At 44.4% G+C, this 25,079-nt stretch overlaps 1 protein-coding gene across 1 annotated transcript in view; it reads right to left on the reverse strand.

Moving 5' to 3' along the window:
• Nucleotides 1-24,441, reverse strand: part of MAN1A1 (mannosidase alpha class 1A member 1) — a 252,501-nt gene extending 228,060 nt beyond the window's left edge. Inside the window, exon 1 of the mRNA XM_090038687.1 lies at nt 23,574-24,441. Within this exon, the coding sequence (XP_089894813.1) occupies nt 23,574-24,188 (615 nt within the window). The 5' untranslated portion in view covers nt 24,189-24,441. The remainder of the gene's footprint in view (nt 1-23,573) is intronic.
• Nucleotides 24,442-25,079: the final 638 nt, after the last annotated feature.

Here is a 25,079-nt window from a genome sequence, read left to right on the forward strand (position 1 = left end):
TCAGAGATGGCAGCCTGAGACGGGGAAGAGGAGTTTGACCATCCTCCCTGGCTGCATGGGTTCCTAGCCGGGGTATGGGGGGGGGAGAAAGACCCTGCCAGGCCCTGCCCACCCCCGAGTGGAGAGCAGGAGGGTTGGCCACGCCACAGCCCGGGGCTTACATGCTTCACCCCAAATGCCAGCTGGAATTTGCCCGAGGGGAAGCCCCTGCCAGGTTTTTACCACCCCCCCTCATTCAAGCACAGGAGATGTGGCCACAACCCAGCTCAGGCTAAGGTGGAGTGGGAGGGGGGTTTAAACCCCCTCCATGGCCACACAGGACCCCAACTGGGGTCTGCATGGGACAGTGAGGTGCAACACTTCTGCTCCACCCAGCTCCCTGATCATGTGAGGGGGAGAAGGCAGCCCCTGCCAAGGGTTTGTCCCTTTCTCCTCACTTGAGCACAGTGTGAGGCATGGTCACGCCCTGGCCCAGGGGTCTCATGCTGAGACAGGGAGGGAGGTGGGCTTCAAGCCCTTCCCTGGGCCACAAGGGACCCCAGCGAGAGTCTGATGGGGAGGGGAGGAGACAGCCCCTGCCAGGCTTCTGCCCTTCCCCTGCTCGAGGGGGTTGGAGTGCAGCCCCTGCCAGGTTTTTGCCCCATAGCCACTCAAGTAGATAGTGGGGGGGGAACGGTTTGGCCACACCCCAACCCTAGTCCAGTACACTGGTGGGGGGGGGAGTAGGGGAAAGGGCATTTTAAATCTTCCACCATGCCCAGACGGGACCCCAGTAGAGTCTTTCTGGGTGAAGGAAGGATGGCAAAACCCTGGCAGGGGCTGCCCTCCCCCTACCTTGAGCAGGGAGTAGGGGAAGGGCAGAAGCCTGGTAGGGGCTGTCCCCACTCAGGCAAATCTGGCTGGGGTCCCGTGCGGGAATGGTAGGGGGTTTACACCCCCGCTTCCCTCATTCCCCCAGTATGCCAGCCCAGGGTTGGGCGTGACCATGCCCTCTACTCTCCACTTGAGCAGGGAAGGGGCAGAAGTCTGGCAGGGGCTGCCCCCTCAGGCAAACTCCAACTAGGGACTGGGGACAAAATGGGAGTTTAAAACCTCCCTCTCAGCCTGCCTCAGCATGCGAGCCCCTGGCCAGGGCATGGCCATGCTCCCTGCTCCAGCAGGGAGTGGTGAGGTGGGGGCCTGGCAAGGGCTTCCTCTGCTAGACCCAAGCTAGGGTCCCGTGCTGCTGGGGGGAGGGGGTTAAATCTCCTCCTCCACCCCAAAGCTTGCCAGCCCCAGGTGAAGCATGGCCACAGAACAAGCTCTCTTCTCAAGCAGGGGGCAGGGGAAACAAAACCTTGGGAGGAGATGCCTTCTCACCCTTGGCTGGGGCTGCCCCCTCCAGGAAGACCTGGGCTGGGTTCCACATGGCCATAGAGGGGGTTTAAACCCCCCTCAGCCTGCCAGTGCGAGGGCATGGCCACACCCCCCACCCTCTGCTCAAGTGAAGAGGGGCAGCCCCCCACCCCGAGCAGGGTGCTGTTCAACCCCCCCATCACATCAGGCAGACTGCCGCTGGGGTCCCCTGCAGGCCAGGGATGAAATTTAAACCTCTCTCTTCCCTCAGCATGGTAGCCCAGACTGAGAATAGATGAGTGGGGCAAAATAACCCCGGAAGGGGCATCCCCCCTGGGCTGGGGTCGCGTGAGGGCCATGGCAAGGGAGGAGTTGGGAGGGTTAAAGCTGTCCTCCCCTTTGCCACAGCTGGGACCTGGCCATACCCCTGGAGCAGGGAGGGGAGAAAAAGCCTTGGAGCTTCCACTCATTCCCTTTGGCAGTGGTTGGCAGGCGTTGGAAGGTGTGCTGTAGCACCTCCCAGCTTCTGGCCTGAGCCACTGCAGGCATGTGGATGCATTTCTGGAATTGAAAGTGAATGTGTGTTCATTTGTTTTTCAGTTCAACCTATGCAGTTTAAACCAACTTGCAAGGATTGAATCAATTCACCCTCTGGCTTTTTGACTCTCTGTACTTAGCCCTAATCACCCTAAAAAGAGGAATCCAGTCCAACTTCTAACAATACCAACTAAGATGCAGGAAGTTGGCACGCTAACTAAAAAATTGCACATAATTCTAAGCATAGGTCACCCTCAGAAATATTCATTTCTATTACTTTCTGGTAATTTCTCATCTTTTCTCAACCTCCTCTTCCATATATGTTTTTTCCCTTTCACCTTTCACTCCCCCACCCCCACAGCTATATTCCGCCTATATCATAAAGATTGCTGTGCCAAACACCTGCTTCCTCTGCTCATAATACAAAACGTTTCTGGTAAAAATCATGTGACCATATTGATTACCCCTCCCCCTACAGATTTCTACTTTCCTAACTAAAGAACTTAGTCAGGAAACTAAGGGGGGAGGGGGTGTCCTGTTACACCTCTGACAGAAGTCATTCGCAGAAGTACTCAGTAGTATATCATTTAAACCATGAGGAGTGGAACATTAGGCAAAACATCTTCACGCAAAGCCAAGTTGCTTAAGTGTTTTGAAAAACTTTCTATTAATATATAATTATATCAGTCCTTCCTAAGATTACAAGTCTGGAGAGCCAAAGGAACTCATTTAGTCTATTCTTTGCACTTACTGAAGCAATTAAAGACAAGGAAAAAAACACTTCAAGATTAATGCAATACCAATTAGCTGCTCCTATATCAATACCACCTACTCCAGTGATTTTCAGCTCGGGTGCTACAATATCTGGGGGTGCCACCAGATCCTTTGAAGGATACCTTAAGGTATGAGGAGATAAGCTAAGCAGATAAACCCAGGTTCAGGCTTGTTCCAGCCTGAGCGATCTTCTACCCCCACTGCCCAGCCCTCTCCAAGGAGGTAAGCACTGTAATATATAAATTAGTTTTGGAATTGGGTACTATTCAATTCACAGATGTTACGAACCTTGAATACAAGAAGGTTGAGAACTACTGCTCTACATCAATACCCCAAACGTCACTTTCACTTGTTTTACAGCAACCCCAGATCTGTAAACTCAAAAGCACTTTTCCACTCAGCTGTCCACACGTGGCTGCTCATTACGCTGGGCAGGCAGAGTGGATGGAAGGCAGCCAGGAGCTGGAGCCCTACATGCTGGGGCAGGAGCCACCCAACTGCAGCTCCCCTTCTAGCTGGATGTCTGGTGCCCAGCATGTGCCCCCCCATGACCGCCACCTTTCCCCATGCTACCTGCTGCCTGGAGTGGTACAGGAGGGGCAGGAAGAAGAGGAGTTGGTAGAAGAGGCAGGAGCCAAGCAGTACAGGGGCAGCTGCACCTGCACCAGGTGTAGCCCTGCCAAGAAGCTTTGCATGCTGGCTGGGGCCATTGACAGAAAAGGGCAAAAGCAGGCAGGGCTTGGCCCCACGCAGAGCACTGCAGGGGCAGCCACAGGCCAGCCAGAATAAATTGGTAGGCACCCACCTACAAGCTGGATACAATCAATTGGCAGGTTGATCCAGTCTGTGGGGAGTATTTTTCCCACCCCTGTGCTAGATTAACTTCATTTCTCTCTGATAACATCCATCTTATTCCCACCCACCCCCTTCCCCCAGCACAGGGGAGTATCTCTGGACTTCAGTAACAAATGATATGATACCAGACAGTAAATTAGCTGAACTAGAAAAAATTGTACTTGGCACAAGCACTGCAAAAATAGTAAATAGCAATGGCTGAGAGACAAGTGAAGAAGATACTTATGAAGGTTTTGTATGAGTTTCTTTAGTACAGTACTACCTGTTAGGTATAAAACATTTTACTTAAATAAGATGCATAGGGAATGACTGTATTTTGAAGGCTTAAATCACCACTATAGTTCATTGTATACTTTATTGTCATAAGTACTAAATATGTCTAGTAAATATTAAGACAGACTTCAGAGCAGGTATGTAAATGAGGCTATTAATGAATGATCTCTGCTACTGTTCAAACTATTGAATATTCTCTTATTACCCATCTCCTAAAATGAGGTCTATTTCTATGTCTTCCATCTTACTCAAGTCCTTCCCCAGTCACCCTCTTCCCCTAACAGTGCTAGAGTATTGACTGGAAGCTGGAGGTGGCAAAGAAGACCAAGAGGCCAGTAGAGAATATGGCAAGAGGGAGAGACATACATAATATGGCTTCCTCAATAGTTTGAGGTCACTTCCTCAAAAAAGTAGAGCAGTGGGAAGGGCTGGATAAAAAATAAAAATAAAAATCAGAAGATCATGATGTATATAAGGACACATCTTTTTATCTTTCTAGGATATATGACCTTCTGATTCATCCATCATCCATAGGCTTTTGAAGCTTCTGAACAGCCCTCTTGACATAGTTTGTTTTGGTATGAGGACTGGCTGTTCAAACCATATATAAAATATACCACACTTTCCCCTCTTTTTCCAATTATTAAAGTGAAAAACTAAAAAGTATTCCCAAAAATTACTTCATTTGATCTTGTAGATGGAATTATTTTAAAGTTTAATTCCACACCCCTCCTCCCTTCCCCCCCACCAAAAGGATTCAGGAAAGAAAAAAAAAATAAACGAATTTTTAAATTTTAGTTTTTAAAGAAAAGTTAAGAAAACTGAGGTAGAGGAACCACAATATTTTTTTTTTTTTTTTTGGAAAACAAAAGATATTGCAATTTTATTTAACAGAGGCTTATTAAACAAGCTTTTAAATCCATATGCAGAGTATACAGCCTGTAAATCATGATGTTAGGCTAATGCTGTTCATGCCATCCAAGGGCTTTTCTGAAGACAGCATGTTTGAAATGGAATGGTGCCTTGGAGCAATGCACCCTTGTCCACAAAGAGTAATCAATAAAATGTTTTCCTTCTTACTACATCTGCAGGTGGTAAACTGAAAAGAATGTGAATGCAAAATTCTGCAGATTGCATTGGGTTGGTGTCAGTATGAGGCTGGCAGAGACTACAAGAATCATTAATATTGCTGCCAGCTGCAGTATAATAGTGGCAAGAGACAAAGCTCTTAAGTGAATGTTTCTCTTTTTGTGGGTGCAGAAGACTGGCCTGTGAAAAACTCTAGGAACATTTGATATGAAGACACATATCCCCTTGTCTGTTTAGCACTGAATTGGTCAAACTAAGAGGCTTTTTAATGCACTTTGAGACCTTCTCTTACACTATATGGTCTTGATCCTTTCTAAAAGCAAGGGAAAGAAGAATGAGGCTTGTTAGCATATGCCTTTTCCAGCAGGTGTCAAGTGTAGTAAGTAGAAAAGGCCCTCCACACCAAATTAAACACAAGGCAGGCAATCACGAAGATATTGTGTTCAAGTGGAAAAGGACAGACTCAACAGTATGGAAGAGGTGCTTTCTATTAGCAACATAAGGAAGTAGTCAGGAAAAGAAATTTTGTACTCACTGAACATAGGAATGACTTCCTTTTTTTCTGGAAGGTAACAGTGCAGAAACCCTCCTGATCAGCAATGACAGCATAATTTGAAACCACTTTAGACTATAAGCAAATATATTTATTAACCTGGGAGTAAAATAAATTTGTTCTAAAAGTATTTGAAGAAGGACATGGTAGTTATTCTCAAGTGTCCTCAGTTTCTAGGTCAACTGTGTGATGCCTAGCTCCCTATGGACTTAATACAAAACAAAGATAGTGTTTTTTTCAGCGTTCCATGCAAGAGTCAATAGACAGCACATTTAAGCCTTTTCTTTTGGTGTGTGGTACCAGTTATGTTTGGACTTGTAGCAAAAGGTTCCGCGTGCTGCCTTGTGTAAGAAAGTATATAATTCTCTGTGCTCATCCATCTGAAGTCATAATCTGCCAACTTAACGGCCTTTGAACTGACTGATTACAAGGCAAAATATTGGAAGAAAAGAAAAGAAGTCAGACTCAGGAAACATGCTTTTGTATAAAAGAATATCTACCTAAAAGGCATACATACCACAAAAACAATTTACAAGGCAGAAATACCAGCTCAGGATTTAAATTAGCTGGATCCCTTACACAACTTTCCTCACCTTAACCTGACTCATCATGAGTCATGGTCATTGATTTTGTTGCTGCTGGAAAAGTATTAATAAATAAAGGTGGTAAGATAAATTATGGGTGCTCACCTTGTATTCCTTTTTAACCCTTGCTACCTGTACATGGTAAAAGTTAGGGCAGTAGTGTGCATACAAGGGTGACTACAATCAATGTATGTTACAATAAAAATTTAGTTCTCACCAGTATCACAAAGTTGGTAAGCTGTCACATCAAACTGAAAAACAGTTATTACATTACCTCTTCTGTAGAGGAATGGAAGCCAAATTTTTCAGAAGGAAGTACTGATTTTAGGAGGTCAGCTTTCAAAATGGATTTATTTTCAGGAGTTAGGTTCCCTTCAGCTGTTTAGACATCCAAAAAACTTTATTATCCACTCATGACAATTTGGACCAATATAAGTAGGTGTACTCTAACCCAAGCATAAAATATTTTTGTCCACAATTCACCCAGTGACCCATACTCTCCAAACAGAAGATTTACCAGAAACGGAAGTTATTAAAATACTTGTATAAGTTTGTCAGTTTTATTGGTTATTCAATTAAAGGAACTGGTAACACGTTTAAAAAAAAAGCAACACAACAGAACTGCATTCTAAATGCATTTCAGTGCAGTCAAGGTAAAGTGTTATCACTAAAACAAAGCCTGATTTTAGAAAAGCTCACTTTCTCTATTCTTATCCTGCTTGGAACCTGACATTACGTTATTCAGAGGCAAATTAATTATGGCTTTCTTTGTTTTATAAAAATCACAGCCATTCCAAGAAGCCTTTAGATGATGAGTAGACTCTATAAGGCTTACTATTGTCTATGCCTCTCAGCCTATACCCAAATACTCATTTTATACCTATAGCCAAAGAGTGATATGGAGTTTGAGAGTGAAGTGTTATTTTCCTACAGCAGTTGGTCAAAAGATTGATCAGCATTTATTTGAGCTTACTAGAAAAACAATAAAACTAACGGTTGATTCAAGAGTTTGGGAAAATAATATAGAAGTTAGTTGCAGTCTTCTTGTAGGCTTGCAACATAATAAAGATATTTAAATTCATATTTACACAGCAATCACTAAGCAATATAAAAGGGGTTACAGGTTACTGTCTAAGATTTTTCCTTCCCAGTCACTCCCATAGATTCAATCTTCAAACACCATCTCAGCTTCAGACCATTTGAGCTGTTTATATGGGTACTTTGCGTCAGTCTTTCATCAGTCCCATGGGACGCCCATGCCCGCTACAGGACAGGGAGGTCCGGGTCGGGGAGATCCCATGCCCTCCATAAATGCTGACCTTGTGAAAGAACATCTTGAGAAGCTCGATACTTTCAAATCAGCCAGCCCTGACAATCTACACCCCAGGGTACTCAAGGAGCTGGCGAGCATCATAGCCCAGCCCCTGGCACAGAATTTACAAACTCCTGGCGCTCTGGTGTAGTGCCCGAAGACTGGAAGAAGGCCAATGTGGTGCCTATCTTCAAGGAAGGGAGGAAAGTGGATCCGGCTAACTACAGGCCCATTAGCCTGACTTCTAACCTGGGGAAGATCTTAGAAAAATTTATTAAAAGAGGCCATCCTTAATGGACTGGCCGAAGCCAACATCCTAAGGGATAGCCAGCATGGGTTTGTTGTGGGTAGGTCACAACAGGTGACCTAGGTGACCTATTACCTACGACCAGGTGACCTATTACCTGGACAAGGGAGATGAGATTGATGTCATATATCTTGACTTCAAAAAAGCCTTCGATCTGGTATCCCATGATCACCTCTTGGCGAAACTAGCCAACTGTGGCCTTGGGTCCACCATGATCCGCTGGCTGGGAAACTGGCTCCATGGTTGCACCCAGAGGGTTGTTAACTGATGGCAGTCACTCATCATGGTGTCCTGTGACCAGTGGGGTCTCTCAAGGCTCTGTCCTTGGACCCATATTGTTCAACATCTTCATTAATGATGTCAACACTGGAGTCAGAAGCGGACTGGCCAAGTTCGCTGATGACACCAAACTCTGGGGCAAAGCATCCACGCCTGGTGAAAGGCGGGTGATCCAGGCTGACCTGGATAGGCTCAGCAAATGGGTGGATGAGAACATGATGGTGAAAAATGCAAGGTTCTCCACCTTGGGAAGAAAAACCTGCAGCATCCTTATAGGCTCGGCAGTGCTACGCTGGCTAGCACTACGGAAGAAAGAGACTTGGGGGGTCATCATTGACCACAAGATGAACATTAGCCTGCAATGCGATGTTGCAGCTGCTAAAACGACCAAAACGCTGGCTTGTATCCATAGATGCTTCTCAAGCCAATCCCGGGACATCATTCTCCCCTTGTACTCGGCCTTGGTGAGGCTGCAGGTGGAGTACTGCATTCAGTTTTGGGCTCTACAATTCAAAAAGGATGTGGAGAAGCTTGAGAGAGTCCAGAGGAGAGCCACGCACATGATCAGAGGTCAGGAAAACAGACCTTGCAACAACAGGCTGAAAGCCATGGGGCTCTTTAACCTGGAAAAGCGCAGGCTCAGGGGTGATCTGATGGCCACCTACAAGTTTATCGGGGTGACCACCAGGATCTGGAGGATCGTTTCTTCACCAGAGCACCCCAAGGGATGACGAGGTCAAACGGTCATAAACTACTGCAAGACCATTTCAGGCTAGACATAAGGAAGAATTTCTTTACTGTCCGAGCCTCCAAGGTCTGGAACAGTCTGCCATCGGAGGTGGTTCAAGCACCTACTCTGAACACCTTCAAGAGCAAACTGGATGCTTATCTTGCTGGAATCCTATGACCCCAGCTGACTTCCTGCCCTTTGGGTGGGGGGCTGGACTAGATGATCTTCCAAGGTCCCTTCCAGCCCTAATGTCTATGAAATCTATGAAATCTTGGGAATCATTCAAAGGATTGATATCTGGCCTGCAAAAATATTGAGTTCTATAGTATAAGGGCAATGATAGCAGGTGGTAGCCAGGGACCTGGGGCTGTTTGAGCAGCAACAGGTCAAGCAGCCAGGGGGTGACCAGAGCTGTATCAACCCTCATTTATCCTCCTGGTGCCACTTGTCCCCCTGCTCCAAGGGGGGCAAGTCTCTACAGCAAGCCATGCTCCACCTAGCCATGCCACCCATCTTCCTGTGGCACACTGCAAGTCCACCGTGCTATTCCTCCCTCCATCATACTCACATAACCAAAACTGAAATAGTTTAAAAAAAAAAAAAATGTTAGTACAGATATTCCTCATTTAACATTGTCCTGGTTAACGTTTTGTTATTACATCGCTGATCTATTAGAGAACATACTTGTTTAAAGTCACGCAATATTCAGTTATAACATTGTTTGGCCACTGCCTGCTAGTAGGTAACTACTGTGATATAATTGGATTTGCTTAACATCGTTTTACTTAGTCGCATTTTTTCAAGAACATAACTACGACGTTAAGTGAGGAGTAGCTGTACATCATTTGAAGACGCACTATATTTTGGAGCAGTTCAGCTACTTTTGGAATGTTATAAAAGGGCACAAATGTTTGTACAGCTAGCCTTTGAAATGTTTCAGTTTTTACATTTGCCCACATCCTAAGAGATTTTGACAGAAGGGAGGACAGAGTAGCACCTTAGAGACAAACTGGTTCAGAGAAGCATAAGCTTCTGACAAAATGCACTGCTGCTAATATGAAAGCTTATGCTTCTGAACTACTTAGTCTCTAAAGTGTAATTACCACGCTCCAGCAGGCTCCAGCATCTCTTGTATCAGCATCCCTGATGCCATTTTTTAAGCATGGAAATGCTGATACACAAGATAGCCTGGGCGCTTAAATCAGAGCAGCTCTTGGAGCCACTCTAATTAAAGTCCACCCCTTCCCCCCACTCCTGGGTGGGGAACATGTATAAACACCCAATAATACACAATAAACTGAGTATAGCATCTACATATGTGCCCAGGACAGCCATTTGAGCTGGGGCAAAGGAAGTCCTCAGCTGGCTGGGCTGACCAGGCACAATTTATACCCTGGGACACTGTCTACATGTGATTTCAGTGCAGTAAAGTACTCCACCATAAGATAGTACTGTCCCCAACAGTACTAGCCTCCGGCAGAGTTAATTAAGTTACTGCACACTAATACTAGCACATGTATAGATTGTGATGCTTTACTGTGGAGCCAGTTAGTCTACTCCACAGTTAAGTACACATGTAGATGTATCTTAAAGGTGTTACCCTGTCCTGCCTTCAGACTAATGTGACCAACTACATCTCTCTACTCTAAAAGATGCAGAGCACTTCTTTCAGGTTAAGCCATTTCCTTCCTTAAAAGGAAAAAGAAAGAAAAAAAAAGTAATAGCCTCTGTGAAGCTTTGCTTTCAGAAGTACTAAAATATTTGCATGGGGGCTCTTTAACAAACTCTGAGAAGGTTAACTTTTTAAAAATGTGTTCTGTTCGGTCTATAGTCACTTCATCCCCCGGATTCTGGGTATGGCTTCACTAATCTTGCTACTTTATGCAAATATCAGTTGGCTTGCTGCTTATATCAAACAACCATACTTCTCAGGCAGCTTTTTTGACAAGCTCTTAACAGCAAGGAGGTACATTACTCTTAAGTGTTTTCACATTCTAGTACATCAGAACTACATTTCCACTGCACAGTGAACAGCAGATGAGTTTGTTACATGACCATGAAGCTCCTAAAACCATTATGTTGTTTACATCAACATCTACTCCTCTTCTTTTAGTTTAAGATAACTAACATAAAGCTACTTGGACCTAAACACAAAATCTGAAGTGCAGTTCTCAGAATCGCAGGTGGGTGGAGAACTGTAACCACTGTAAAAAGCAGGTTTCCCCTCAGAAGAACTGGGAAAGCTATATTTCAGGAAACTATTCACAATTACTGATATTCGTACTGAAAAACAAAGCCAGAAAATAGAGAGTAGAATAAGGAAGAAAGAGCTGCATATGTACATGCATTTTAAGTATTTTTACAATTGACATCTCTTTAAACAGCACATTTTCCAACACATTATTATGTTTCTTTGTGTCTTTTAAATTCCTGCATTCTTTTCACAGACTACTTCTCATTTCTTTGAAAGAAAGCAGCCCCAAAAGGAGGAAGTTCAAAAGACATAGGGGGTCCTTATATTATGTAGTTCACTAAGTGAAGGGAAAGCCTACAACTACCTATTTTTCCTTTTGAAGTGAAAATTTAACACCCACAGACTAATTCAAGGAAGAAATTATACCTGTCTAATGTAAGCAATTTTCTTGCTGTTTTAAACAATGCTTTAATCAAAGTCTATAGAGGTTTGAGATCGGACAAGTTTCATTTACTAACCAGTAAAAAAGCATCCCTCAATACGTAAATTACATAAAGCATATTAAAAAAAGAGAGAAAAAGATGAGTACCAGGTATATCATCTTCTATGCAACTTTTTCTCTTTCTGCTTTAATTTTGTAAACAGATACAAGTTAATGTGCCTACCATATACGCAAACAGAAGATATGCCTTTGAGCAATTCAGCTGTGAAGAAACTTGCTCGTACTTAATTGTAACTTTTGTTTCCATCCAACTTCAGAGGATGGTTGATTCTTCTGAAGGAATTTTTGAAAAGCATGTAGAAGCCTTCATGGCCAAGAGACATTCTAAGTCATTATTTCAATCCTGCTGTAGCACCTCTCTGACCCTCCCCTTAACATTTTCTTGTATCTTTTATACCCTGACTCTTAATTCTTCTGCCATTTCTTATTAGATTTCTGTGTTAAGAGAATTAAGACTTTTTCAAGTCAGACTTTCATTTGCTACACATTTTAGAAATTATTTATATCTTGGCTTTAAGGGAGAGTGAGAAGAGAAACAAAAGTAAAAATGTGTGACTACCTTTCTTTAAGAAGCTACCTATCAGCATTCCCACAAGTGCCACAAATACTTAACACAAACAGTTAAAGAGAATGTCACAGCTAGTTTTGTGCTGGTCCAATATACTTGCAAAAGCATCTGAATAAGCAATCTTCTACCTTTATAAATGCCAGCTATAAAATCTACTAAAGTTTGCTGGAGAAGTATTATATCAATTTCTTGTACAAACCAATTTGATCTTTGGTTACAGTAAAGCTTGATTGGATAACAAGGGGGTGAGAATAGGAAAGAGTATATGGTATTACATTCCCCTAATTAGACCACTGGACTCCAGAGTTCTTTTAAGGTTAATTTAAATATGTGACCAAACCATTAATCCCCCTCCCCCACAAATCTCAGGTTTATGCCCCGTTGTAGCAAGAAGCTGTGTTCAACACTTTAAATGCTGGAATTACAGATTCTGATGTTTCCATTGACGGACTACAACCCTAATTTACAATGATCTCAATGAAACAATTTGCCCACATAAAAGGTATATACTAATGAAAGTTATAGAAAAACCTCAGGCCATGTCTAGATGAGCATAGACGCATAGTATGTGGCATCACAGACGCCTTTGCAGTGCCACACACCACATGTGCAGCTGTTTCCCACACTGCTGCCTCAGCCCCAGAGTAAAAAGCCCAGGACCTTAAAAAAGCAGGGCAGCACACATGGTGGCAGCATGTCACCCAAAACCAGAGCCTTGCCTACCAGAGCCATGCTCCAGCTGCTGGCCAGACTCCCAGCTGCAGGCGTACCATAGCTGCAGCTCCCCGAGGCCCCCAGGACCCTAGGTAAGGCTGCTGGAGCCAGTACAGTTGCACGGCTTCCTCTACCCCACCCAGGGTAACATGCTGCACCCAGAGGACATGTGGCATGGGCGTCCCCCAGGGACAAGAAGCAGTGGCACAAGGTGAGCTGCTGCTTCTTGTCCCCAGAGAAACAAAAGTTTGTGCTTCAGAGATAGATTCACAAAGGATTTTAGGTGTGGCATTATTTGGCAGTTCCAGGAGTGGGACTCATGAACCCAAAGTAGGGAAGTTAGGTGCCAGTACTGTAAACAGAATTAAGTGCCTAGGAGTGGGATTCATATTCCCTGAGCTCAGTAAGCTGGGCATGACTAAACCAGCTAACATGAAATTCCACCTCTCCTCTAAAGTTAGGTGCTTCTGTGCAGCCTATATGCAGCTCCAAATTAGGCATCAATGTGACACTGGAATCAATCATCCCAAACCCTTAAAGTCACCCCTTCCTGTACAGGCAAGCAAACCACTTCTGCTGTAGAGTGGTGGTGGTCACTTTTTATGTCACCGTGTAGGTGTTAGAAAATTTACCCAGGATGCAGATGATCTGTATTCTAGTTTCTCCTGAGCCTGAAAAAAAAATAAATCAGAAGCACATATCTCCTACCTACCAGGAGAGTATCCTAACTACCTGGTTAGAGGCACTGTGCAGAAGTTGGCTGAACTCCATGCTGTTGGTCAACTATGCTGAGAGCATTCCACCTGCTTTAGTCCTCCTCCAGTAACTGAGGCATTCAAGTAAGTAGCTTGTAAATACCAAGTGGTCTTAGGTAAGAGATAAGCTCCACCACCAGGCATGCACAAGAGCTGATCTTTAGGCAACCAAGAAGATTTTCCTGAAAAAAAACCTAGAAGTTTCAAGCACCTCAATGGAGTTAGGTGGCTTTCTGTGAATTGCTGTCTAGCCTAAATTACATGCTTGCTCTGTTTTGGTTCCAAAACTTTGAGCATTCTCATCTTTAATGCTCAGTGACTGAAGATGGATTAGTGCAGGACATCTGACCAGTTCTATTTGCAGCTCTGCCACGGATACACTGCATGATCTTTGGCAAGTCACCCGACTGGTTTCATTTCTGGCGACATACAACAGCTCTCTACCTCATATTTCTAAAATGGTTTGAGTTTTATGGATGAAACAATGAAGTATTTTATAGCAATAATCATTCAATAATTCCATAAAACGTTTCAATTTTCCTGTTTCTGTAAACAGACATTTGTGCATAGCCAAACATCATTTTTCAAATGTTTTGCAAAGCTGGATTAAGAACACCAAAGGAAGAAAAAGAAATCAAAACACTGTTTTGAAAGTGAACTCACCTTGTTAGATAAAGAAAGTATATATGAAGGATTCAACATGCTGAAGAACTTGTATATAATTTCTGTTCACAAGTTTCAGACATGACATCCCCACAAGTTGGAAACTGATGACTAATTACCAGAAAAAGAAAAAAGAATCAGAACCAACAAAATGGCCCAATTTTCCTAAGCCATATTCTTTTTTACAGGGCTGTCACTGTATTGTAAGCATTTTTTAAAACTAAAATAAATGGATTTTTCTTAAAATTACTATCATGATATTTCCCTACAATTTCTTGTCAAAGTAAAATATAATGTACTCCACAATAGATAGCCACTACTGTGTGCCATAACAAAAAAACAGTTTGCCAATTTATATCTGGTACACTGTTAGAAAGAAACCAAGCTTCTAAGATTCAAAAACCCTACAAACTGATGAAGGGGAATACATTAGTTTTCTTAAACTAAAATATAAACAAACAAACTAATAAATAAATCCTGACTACTAAGAGTTCTATTAGACTTTTACACTTAAAATGAGGTTACCAGGTCAAATGCATTGCAGTTCTTCCTTAAACTGGAGGAAACAAAAAGCAAACCACTTAAGAGCACAATGTACCACATTGCATGGCAGTATTTTTCAAGGCTTTCTAGAAACAGCATGCCTATCAATCACAGAGTGCAAGTGTCTGTAATGAAGTTAAATTTCTTCCACAAGGAGGCCTGTCAAAAATTTTGACTGATCTGCCTTTCATAGTAGGTGCTATATCCTTATATTTAACGTCTATTCAAACTCTCCCTGACAATTTCTCCCATGCCAATTTTTCTGCCCTAGTAGTGGATTTCAAAGTAAAGGGTTGAGTAAAGTTTGAGTTCTGCCTCTCTACCCTTCAATTTACACACAGCACAGAATTACAGCCTACAGTCAATGCACTCTCCAACACTATGATTTACTCCTCTCCTTCATGATAAGCGAATCTTAAATACAAAGCCATGAGATCATAATCTCTGCCAAGATGCCAGAGACATTCCCTTTTAAGCCTTACCTCCCCTCGCCTTGTTACTTTCACTGAAAATGCTCTTTTGCTTGGAATTTTTGTTTTGCTTCCACCTGTGAATTTACAAAGTTTTTTAAACAGTTCAGGCAAGCCACTGTTGCTTTGCAACAAGCATTTTTCAAAGAATATTTAGACCCTTTTACTCTCACAACTCTCAGGAGCTTGTTATTAGAATGGCTAGCTAGTCTTGAATTAAACTCTCAACAATGAACCTAACTTGTCAGAAAGCATTCAAATGAGGAGTGGCGTAACAAAATTAGTTTGCATATAGAGATGTTATGCCAACAAATGTGATCTATATCAAGGCGTGGGGCTATTTTTTAGTTTTGATATAGCTTCTGGCTTTGTATTTAAGAAGAGAAAGAGTTGAAGAGGAAGTTTTTAAAGTGTCAGTTCTCCATACAAAGTATATATTTATCTAAGATTTTTATACCCAAGACCTCAGAATATAAGTTACTTTTATTTTTAGTATACAAGTATACTATGATTAGGTTAAAGCTACCATTCAAGAGCTAATAGACATATGAAGAATTTTGACACACCAAACTAAATAAACCTCATACATTTAGAGCTAAAACAAAAGGCGGTTTGGACATGGTTGATACTCAGACGGGTATGACTTCTAAACATCTTGCTTTAGCTGATGGCCTAAGCTGGTAGAAAGCACTGAATTAGGTTTCCTGAAATAAGAACTGGAGATGAATCAAAAAAACTCCAGGAGAATGGGACTAAGAGTTAAACAGCTTAGAATATAGTTGTATGAAAGAGACCAAGATAAACAGTATTGCCTAACTGTGAGGATAGGTGGCAGTGAAACCCTAAGATACACATATTACAGAGGAAAAGTTCTAATAACATAAAAGCAATGCAAGAGACATTTAAAAAAAACAGACTAGTCCATAAGAACTCACCTCAGCTTTGACTACTGTGAAGAACTGGATGGCATTAACGGAATACGGAGTACCATATATTTCTGAGGTATCTTAAGACAGTCTATACATTTTTTTAAACTATTGCATAAGAAACATACTGCCAGTAGCCACCATCTGACTGCTTTGTGATATTCATGCCCTCTACTTCTCTGCATTAAAAGTCTTTTCAAAAGGCAAGCCCTTTTAAAATGTATACAAGAACCATGCTTGTGTGTTTGGCTGAAATAAACACCACATTAATTAAATGCTGTCGGATACAGACAGCATTTTCACAGAAAGCCACTGCACAACACTTTGGAGAGACAGAAAAGCAAGGAATGGACTAAAGATGTTTGCAAATGGCTTACAGGGGATAACTTCCCTGAGGTCCAGTCTTTACTAAGGCAGTCAGGAATTCTCTTTAAGCACTATTTTTCTCTATGCTCATAAGCACACACTTCTCTTTCCGCTGGTTATTTTAAGTTTGTGCTAACTTATTGAGTCCTACTGACACATGCTCTCTTGATTTCAATTAAATTGCATAAGACTATCCTAATGGAAAAGAACAAGGCTGAAACCCCGACATATTCGAAAGCTTGGAAACTCCTGAATGAAGACTGTATATTTCAGCCTTGTTTTGGCCCCTTTTAATTATGTATTATGATAAACGTGGGTGTGTGTTCAATTGTGCGATCCTACACTGTTTCCCAGCTATAGGACTCCTGTCTCATTCAATGCAAAGACTGAGTGTTAAGGGAATGAATTTGCTCTCTGCAGAATCTAACTGGGTATGAAAACTAAGACACATACTGAATGAGGCAAAGTTGCAGGTAGAGAATGCAGTTTAGATGCAGCTGAATACTGCTATATAACTTAACAGGATTCTGAGCAAGTCACCTAAACCAGTTTTCACCAGTGCCCTCCCCTGCCCCCCAATTCCTTTTTTCTGGGTGTCCAACTTAAGACAGTTGGTTCTGACTGGCAAACAGTTGCAATTCTGTGTCCACAGAAATCAATGGGAAGTGCACACTGAACCCTTAAAACAAAGAGGCAAGAGCCATTCAAACTCTGGCATCTTATGCTGGGCACCTAAAATTACCAGCTACCTTTGAGAATCTTAAATCAACGATGTGGGAATAATACCATCTCACTTTGCAAGCATTTTGTGAAAACATGTTTTCAATTATTTGTGAAGCCCTTGGATACTACAGTGAATATTCTAAAAGTCCTTAAGAAACATACTAATTCAACATTAAATCTCAAGATTTAAAGACAGTAAGCACATCTCCACAAGACATTTACTGTGCAGTTGACTAATTAGCTGTGCAATAAACATCTCAGCACCCCTATCAGACTGGAGTAAACATGCACGCCTATCAGACTGGAGTAAACTAATTCCACAGCAAGACAGTATTTGTAAATACAAATACTACCCTGCTGTCGAGTAAAAAATTCTGCAGCAGCACACGTGTAGATGCTGGAGACGCTGGGTGAAACACAAAGGTGCTTCAGTGCAGAGGCTGCCTGCAAGCTTCCTCTGCACTTGTGTCCCAGCCAGCACACTTGTGTCCTAGCCAGCTCATCCACAGCATGTTGAGGAGGAGGGAAAAGCCCCAGGCTGGCAGGGACTGCTCCAGCCTGGCTCAGCCTGCTGTAATCCTGGGCACACATGCAGATGTGCACCCAGAAGCAATAAGCTTTGGAGCAATAAGCCCTGGAGTTTATTGCTGCACATTAATAGGTATGTGTAGATGCACCAAGCATGCATAACTACAGTGCCACATATCAAACAGAAAATGTGGAGCAGGTACCTATTCAGAGAATGCTGTTCTATCAGTGCTTTCAAAAAGGCAAGTGTCCTCTGGGGAAAAACAAAATGGTCTGAGAGCACACAGGTAGAATCTGTTATATAAAACAAATGTACTCTGGGGACAAATTAGAGTTACAGGGCACTGATAACTAACTGTACCCCTGCTTAACTTCAACATTACTAAGCATTTGAGGACATTTTGTACCTTTTTCCCTTCTTAAAGAAGCTGAAAAGTATGGGACAATACTGAGGGCCAACAGATTAGCAGAAGGGATAGAACAAGAGTTGGTTGAAGACAGTGTAATTTGCAAATAATTAACTTTTCTCATTTTCCTTAAAATCTCGCAGGCCTTATTTTGTTTCAGTTCAATAATGAGATGTGTTTAGGTTTTCCTGGTATCTTATTTTGGTGGTGAAAAATAACAGGTACTGTATCTTTCCTTTTCCTTTTTAGGAGGAAAAAAAAGACTTGGAATACGAGAGGGAGAGTAGAATCTCTCCTACCAAAATAGTAAAAACAAAACAAAACCAAAACCTGTCAAGTTCTTGTTTAAAATGCATCAAAGAATTTTAGAGAAATCAGAGTACTTTCATGAACACTCATGTCAAAACAGTACCTGGTCAGATAATTTCAGCCACCACAGCCTTTAGATCTATAGCACTGACCTCCATCACTTGAGCTTATAAAATATCTGAGCGACAACAGGTTCTCCTTTAGGGAGAAGGAAACACCACGAGAAACTTCTGTCTGCAACCCATTGGTAGAAGAATATTGGGAACTGCTGGGTTCCTTTCCATGTTCTGGAGGGAGTTTGTCACTACTTAACAAAGGACCAGAATGGTTTTTTGGGGGTATTATCTTTTACTGGACTAACCACACAGTTGTGAGTTAAGTCTGATAAGTCTTTGACCATGCACTACCCCTCCTCCAGGTGTACCCAAAAGCTTGTCAGATTTCTCTCCCAACTACAGGGTTGGTCCAACAAAAGATAACATACAAAAGAAAAGGCTTTCCTCCCCTTGTACATTTCCTGGACCATCACAGGCACAACACTCCCACCTTTCTGTCTACGGACCCTTCTACCTCTGCCCTGTAGCATGGCTTTTCCAATCTATCCCCAAGCCTTACTCCTCCTTTTCTACGTTCTTTCTCTGTTTTGCCTGGAAAGGAGATTGAGAGTAAAGACTGTTTCCTGGTTTTAAATCTGCTGCCTAGCTTACAGAAGCACTCAGCAGCCAAGACCAATCACTACATAGATCATTCCACTCAAACTCAGACGGAAGCATGTTCATTACCATTGTTCCCATTTTTACCCAGGCAAGCAACAGAGCAGTAACAGAACTGAGGCCTAAATCCCAGTTCACTAGATACTAGACCACAATGGAGTTAGGTACATTATCTAACAGACCTCTAGGCATGTGCAAATAACAATCTTCAGAAACAATTCTTACAAATTTGGAGGAGGCTTTTCCTGGTGACAGAAGAATTATCTGACCCTATCATTGCCAGACTTCAAGTCCCTGTTCCAAAGCATAGAAGCACTAAACCTTCTCAATAAAGCTGCTGTCGCTGCTTTAAAAAACAAAAGCAACAAACAAACAAAAACCCTTTTACAAGTTGTATTTCTCCTCTGCTTTCATTCCCACAGGGAGCAGGTCATTTTTTGCTCAAACTTTCTCCAAAGCATTCAGTTGGAGGTAGATACCTAGACCACAAATACCAACACCACCAGTTAAAATTCAATAGGTAATGCGATTAAAGATAGTTTTATAACAGGAAACACTGGGCATATTTAAATATAAGTAGTGCTTCCACTTCCACTAACAATGCTAATCTGTAATCCATCATCTGAATATAAAGAGTAAGACCACAGTAATATATTAGTATTTGACCTTTGAGTTTGTACTTCCAATTTAAAACTAGAGAATTCTTGCATGCTAAGGGCGTGGGATTCAAAACATTGAGAAATTTTTATTATGCAAACAAACCAGCTTAAAGTGATTGTAATATAAGCAATACATGTACATCTTTTGGACAGCCTACCAGCCTATTTCAACTGTGACCCAATGTTCTCACGTCTCTACTTTTTCATGTATTTTTATACATCGTAGGTTTAGAGGCTTGATCAAGCTCAAGATTAGTTCTGAAATTGAGGGTAAGGGTCTGTTTGTTAACATCTGTCACATTTCCTTCTGCAAAGAAAGGATGCGATAGAAAGAACTGAAGTTTTTAAAACTGAAAAGATTCTTTCAGTTATAGCTCCATGTTGTTTGATATGGCAGAGAGAGAGAGAGAGAGAGAATGTTTCCTTAAACAAACAATGTCACTTTCCTAGCATCATGTAATCAAAAACTATTCTAGTGCATACAGAAAGTTTTATAAGTTTCAGAGGTTTCGTGTAAACTGTCAATATTGCAAAAACTGGAAGCACGTACAAGGATACTTGCTGAAAGGAGGGTTTTTACCCTTCTGAGAGCAGCTCACTCTAGTGGAAATGTTAGTCTGACTCCTTGGTACACCTTAAGTTCTCGAGAAACAGCTCCACAATAACCGTGGTAGAAGTGCTTGCTTGAGGGTAAAGCTGTGGCACTTTAATTGAGATTATCTTCAGTTTGTGCTCAAGAGAAACTATGCATTACATTTCTTTTCACTTTTTTCCAAGTTGTGTTTCAAAACTAGATTTTGAAGTCCCCTGCAAGTTATCTTGTAGGCATGTTAAGATGCCATAAATTTAAAAAATAATACACATAAGGAGACTGGAAGAAGAAGAGAGAAAAAAAATAAAAAATGAAAAACAAGATATGAAATGGGTGACTAAGGGGAAAAAAGAAAAAATGGAATGATTATTTTTCAGGGGAGCATGTTATCTTTGCAGCCTGAATTCCAGGTGAAGTCAACAGAAAATTAAGTTCAGATATCCAATTCAGACGTACTAAAACTACGTTTTAGGACATTTACAATTTTGGGATTTAAGATTAGAAATATGGCCAGGAAATCAAGAGAAACTGAACCTGGAAATAATATTCTAAGCCTCTGTCATTTCCTCTGTCCACTCTGATAAAAAAGCCTAAACAGGAAACAGCCTAAGGCAGAAGGGATATGAACACAGAAACATGCAGAAATCTGTACATTTTAGCATACATTAAAGAAGTGTACTGTTAAAGAATTTAGAATAGTCTAGTTTTGCACATTACGAGGCTAAAAACAAGACTGCAAAGTTATACCTTCTTCCCTCTGTGTTCCTACTTCATTTGCATGCACTTGTTGAGCATCCCAATTTCATGACAGAAGAAGCAGTGCTTCCTACCAAGAACGTAACAAAACAGATCTCTGCACCTAACTGGGGTGTTTTGACATTACCACAAATTTTAAATAATTTTTTAAATGGATAAATCAAATCTCTTTATTAAATACAGCTTTTGCTACCATTTCTTTGCCCAGTGATTACTGCAGTTGGTGCAGGGATACTTCATGATTGCCAATGGAAAAGATAGATAGTCCCTTGCATTCATTCCCTACTAAGATGTGGTCCACATTATGAAAAAGCAAGAGAATTCATCCCTGAAGTCTCAGTGCATTGCCAGTGATTACTTATAACTGCACAATCTGCTTACAGAAGTCAAATTGACAGAGGACTCCATAGTACAGATCACAATTTAAAAGATCTGCAAGAGCTTATCCTCATCTGGGGTTCTACAACCTGCCAGCATTCATTTTTCCTACCGTTATGCATTATAACTTATGCATTTTTCCTACTGCTATGCATTATAAAGATAAAAAAAATCCATTCTAACAGCACTGAGGATTTTTCATTAATGTATGAACATTCAGGGTTAAAGCTATAATTACCACCTTATCTCCATCAGTACAGAAAACTGTACACAAATTAAATGCGTCATGAACTCAACCTCTAAAACTACCAGCTTTATGTGTTTATTTGACCATTTTAATAACAGTACCAGTACCAGCAACTTCTAATAGGGCAAAATGCAAATTAAAAGGGGTCTGTCAAGTGATGCTCATGACAATCTTCAGTTGAACAGCATAAACTTCTCAGGCTAAAAGCTTTTAAATGTTTCTGAACCAATATAGACCAGTCTGACTAATATATTTTGGCAACTTCCTAGGAGATTGTCTTTGCAGATTTCACCACTCCATGCTATAAATGTCAACTTTTTTCCAAATGCTCTCACGCTTTAGAAGAGAACATTATATTTGTACAGCTTGGCCAATACTGCAATAATCACTCAAATATGTAAGTATGCTGTACCCTGTCTGAAATGTTGTGGAAGAGATCGAGAAGCTCAGGCATCTGTCACACCTCCCACTTAATAGTTTTTATACTAGATGCAGCAATTAGCACAGGACAGAACAGAATAAACTCTCTCCCCAAATATTCAGGCAGGGGGAGAAGGAAAAAAAAACCACCCTCCTAAATGCAAAGGCATAGCATGAACGGGAAGTATTGCGCTCACCGCCCAGCCCGTGGCTCTGAAACAACTGCTACCACCCAGACCCAGACTAGATGAGGTAGCATTTCCACCCATCTCCACCCCCTTCCTCCTTTCAAGAGGAATTCCCTGCTCAGGAAGGATCAGATGCCTACAGCAGCAGCAAAGACAGGAGTGTGGCAGGAGGAGTCTAAATGCATTTTGAAGAGCTTTCACTTTAGGACTGGAAGCTGTTTCATTTCCCCCTGCACCCCAGAAGCTCCTTTCTCCAGGGTCCCCCACAGCCTAATTCTGCTAACATCTTGCTACTATCAGCAAGGAGGCTGCGAAGATGAATCCCTTCTGGTCCTCTTATCTGTTCAGTCCAGCCTCTTAAACACCCTCCATTGGACAATCTATAATAGGACAAGGCACAGGGTTTTCCTGATCCACAAGCACAGAACTTCTGTGCTTACGGATGAGGCAGATATGGTTGGAGAGCACAAAACTTGTTGGCATGGGGTGATCCTTGGCCTAGAGTAGGGCAGTGAGCTCAGTGCCTTTCCTGAGTGCCCTCAGAATGAAGGTGGGCACAGAAAGCTAGGATGAGGGCAAAGGGAAGAGAAGCAGAAGGGGTCTAGTGGGTAAGACAGGAAGAGAAGCGAGGAAGGGAAACAGAGTGGATGGCCACACACTAAACGGACTTCCCAGCCCACAAAGGGACAGAGGGAAGGAGGCCGTGGGAGGGGGGGGATGGAAATAAGCCACCCAGGCGGTTCATGAGCAAAAACATTGCCTTTCCACTCCAGTGCCTGGTTCCCTTGCATGAAATCCCACTCCAGCCTCCACCCCTGGGGGCTTACCCAGACCTCTCCCCAGGCAGCCCACCCTGCAGGCCAGGGGGCTCTGCACAGGCTGCATGTGCAGGGCAGGACAGCTGGGGAGCGCCTGGCAGCTCCACGCCACAGCAAGTTTCCAGGAAGAGGTGGGGAAGGGAAGGGCAGGGAAACCACATGTGGGTATGTGGGGAAGGATGTAAGGGTATGGGGGTATGTGTGCAAGGGGGTGCAGAGGTATATGGGGGGGTGTATGTGCACAATGATGTGTATCTGTGTGTGTGTGTGCACATGGGGCTCTACTCAGTGTGTGTGTGTGTGCGCGCGCATGCGTGTGGTGAGATGCATGGGGGTGTCTGTGTCGGTGCATGGAGGGGTATGCATGGCAGGGTGTGGGTGTGTGTGCATGGGGGGCTGTATCTGTGTGTGTGCGTGTGTGCATGGAGGGGTGTGACTGGGGGGTGGAGGGGTGTGTGCGTGGGTGTACATGGAGGGGTGTGTGCGTGCGCGCACGGGTCACGCACCTCTCGGATCTTGGCCCGCTGGCGGCGCACGGCGGGCTCGGCCGGCTCGCGCCCCGCGGCACCGACGGGCTGGCGGAAGAGCCGTGGGGGCAGCCCGGCGGCGCCCGCCTCCTTCCCGCCGCTGCTGCCCCGCGCGTCCTGCGCCAGCCGCTCCTTGTCCCGGCGGATGTCCCGGCGGATCTCCTCGGGCAGCTTCTGCAGCGTCTCCTTGGCTTCGCGCAGGGCGCGCTCGTGGTCCTCGCGGATCTTGGCCAAGTTGGCCGCCGCCGCCGCCTCGCCGGCCCCTGCCCCGCTGCTGCCGCCCCCGGGCTGTGGCTGGGCGCGCTGCTCCGAGCCGGGCGGCGGGGGCTGCAGGGCGGCGGAGTGGAAGAAGACGCCGCTGAGCAGCTTGGAGGAGTCGGGCAGGAAGAAGATGGCCCCGAAGCAGAGGGTGATGAAGGCGCTGAACACCAGTAGCAGCACGAACTTCTCCGTCAGGCGGAACGCGCCGGGGCCCGCCGCCTTCCTGCCGCCGCCGCCCGCTCCGCCGCCCCCCGCGCCGCCGCCGCCGCCGCCCAGGGGCCCGCCGGGGCCCGCTGCGCTGGCGAACAGTGGCAGGAGGCTCACGGCGGGCATCGCGCCTCCCGCGCCCCACTGCTGCCCGAGCAAACTTTCCCCGGCCGCGGCTACAGCGGCGGGAACTTTGCTCCGCTGCCGGGGCGGTGTCAGCTGCTGCCGCCGCCGCCCATTGCTGCCGCCGCTGCTGCCGCTGCCTTCCCGCCTCCGCGCCCGACTGCCGGGCGAGCGCCGGGCTCGGGCTGGCTGAGCGCGGGGGGCCGGGGCGGGACGGCACCGCCTGCCCAATGGCAGGGCGGGCGGGGAACCCCGCCGGGAAGGGGGCGGGGGGTGGTGCTTGGGTGTTGACGCGGGGCGGGGAAGCACCGGGCGGGAGTCGTGGCAGCTCGCTCCCTCTCGAGCCCGGGCCCTGCGGCGCTTTGTGACGTCTGCACCGCTGCCGGCCCGCTCCCGCCGGCCCCTCCCCACACCCCTGTCGCGCCCCTCACACCCTCCTGCCCTGTTTCTCACACCCCTGCCCTCTCCTGACACCCTCTTAACACTCCTGCCCTGCTCCTCACGCCCTTGCCCCTCTCCTCACACTTCCCTCACACCTCTGCCCCTCTCCTCACACCACTCTCCCACCGCCCTCGCACTCCCGCCCCACTCCTCACACCCCTGCCCCTCCCGTCGCTTACCACACTTACCACACACCCTGTCCTTCGCCTCACACCTCCCACACCGTGGCCTCTCTCCTCCCACCACTGCTTGCCCCACTCCCCACACCCCCCTTACAGCCTTCTCACCTCTCTTCTCACACCCCTGCCCCTCTCCTCATACCCTCTTGCCCTGCCCCTCACACTTCCCTCACACCCCGCCCTCTCCTGATGCCCCTGCCCCTCCCCTCACACCTTCTTAATACCCCTGCCCTGCTCTTCACACCCTTGCCCCACTCCTCACACTCCCCTCACA

The sequence above is a fragment of the Crocodylus siamensis genome, chromosome 1, assembly GCF_052110815.1.
Source record: "Crocodylus siamensis isolate JL-2025a chromosome 1, ASM5211081v1, whole genome shotgun sequence".
Lineage (NCBI taxonomy): Eukaryota > Metazoa > Chordata > Crocodylia > Crocodylidae > Crocodylus > Crocodylus siamensis.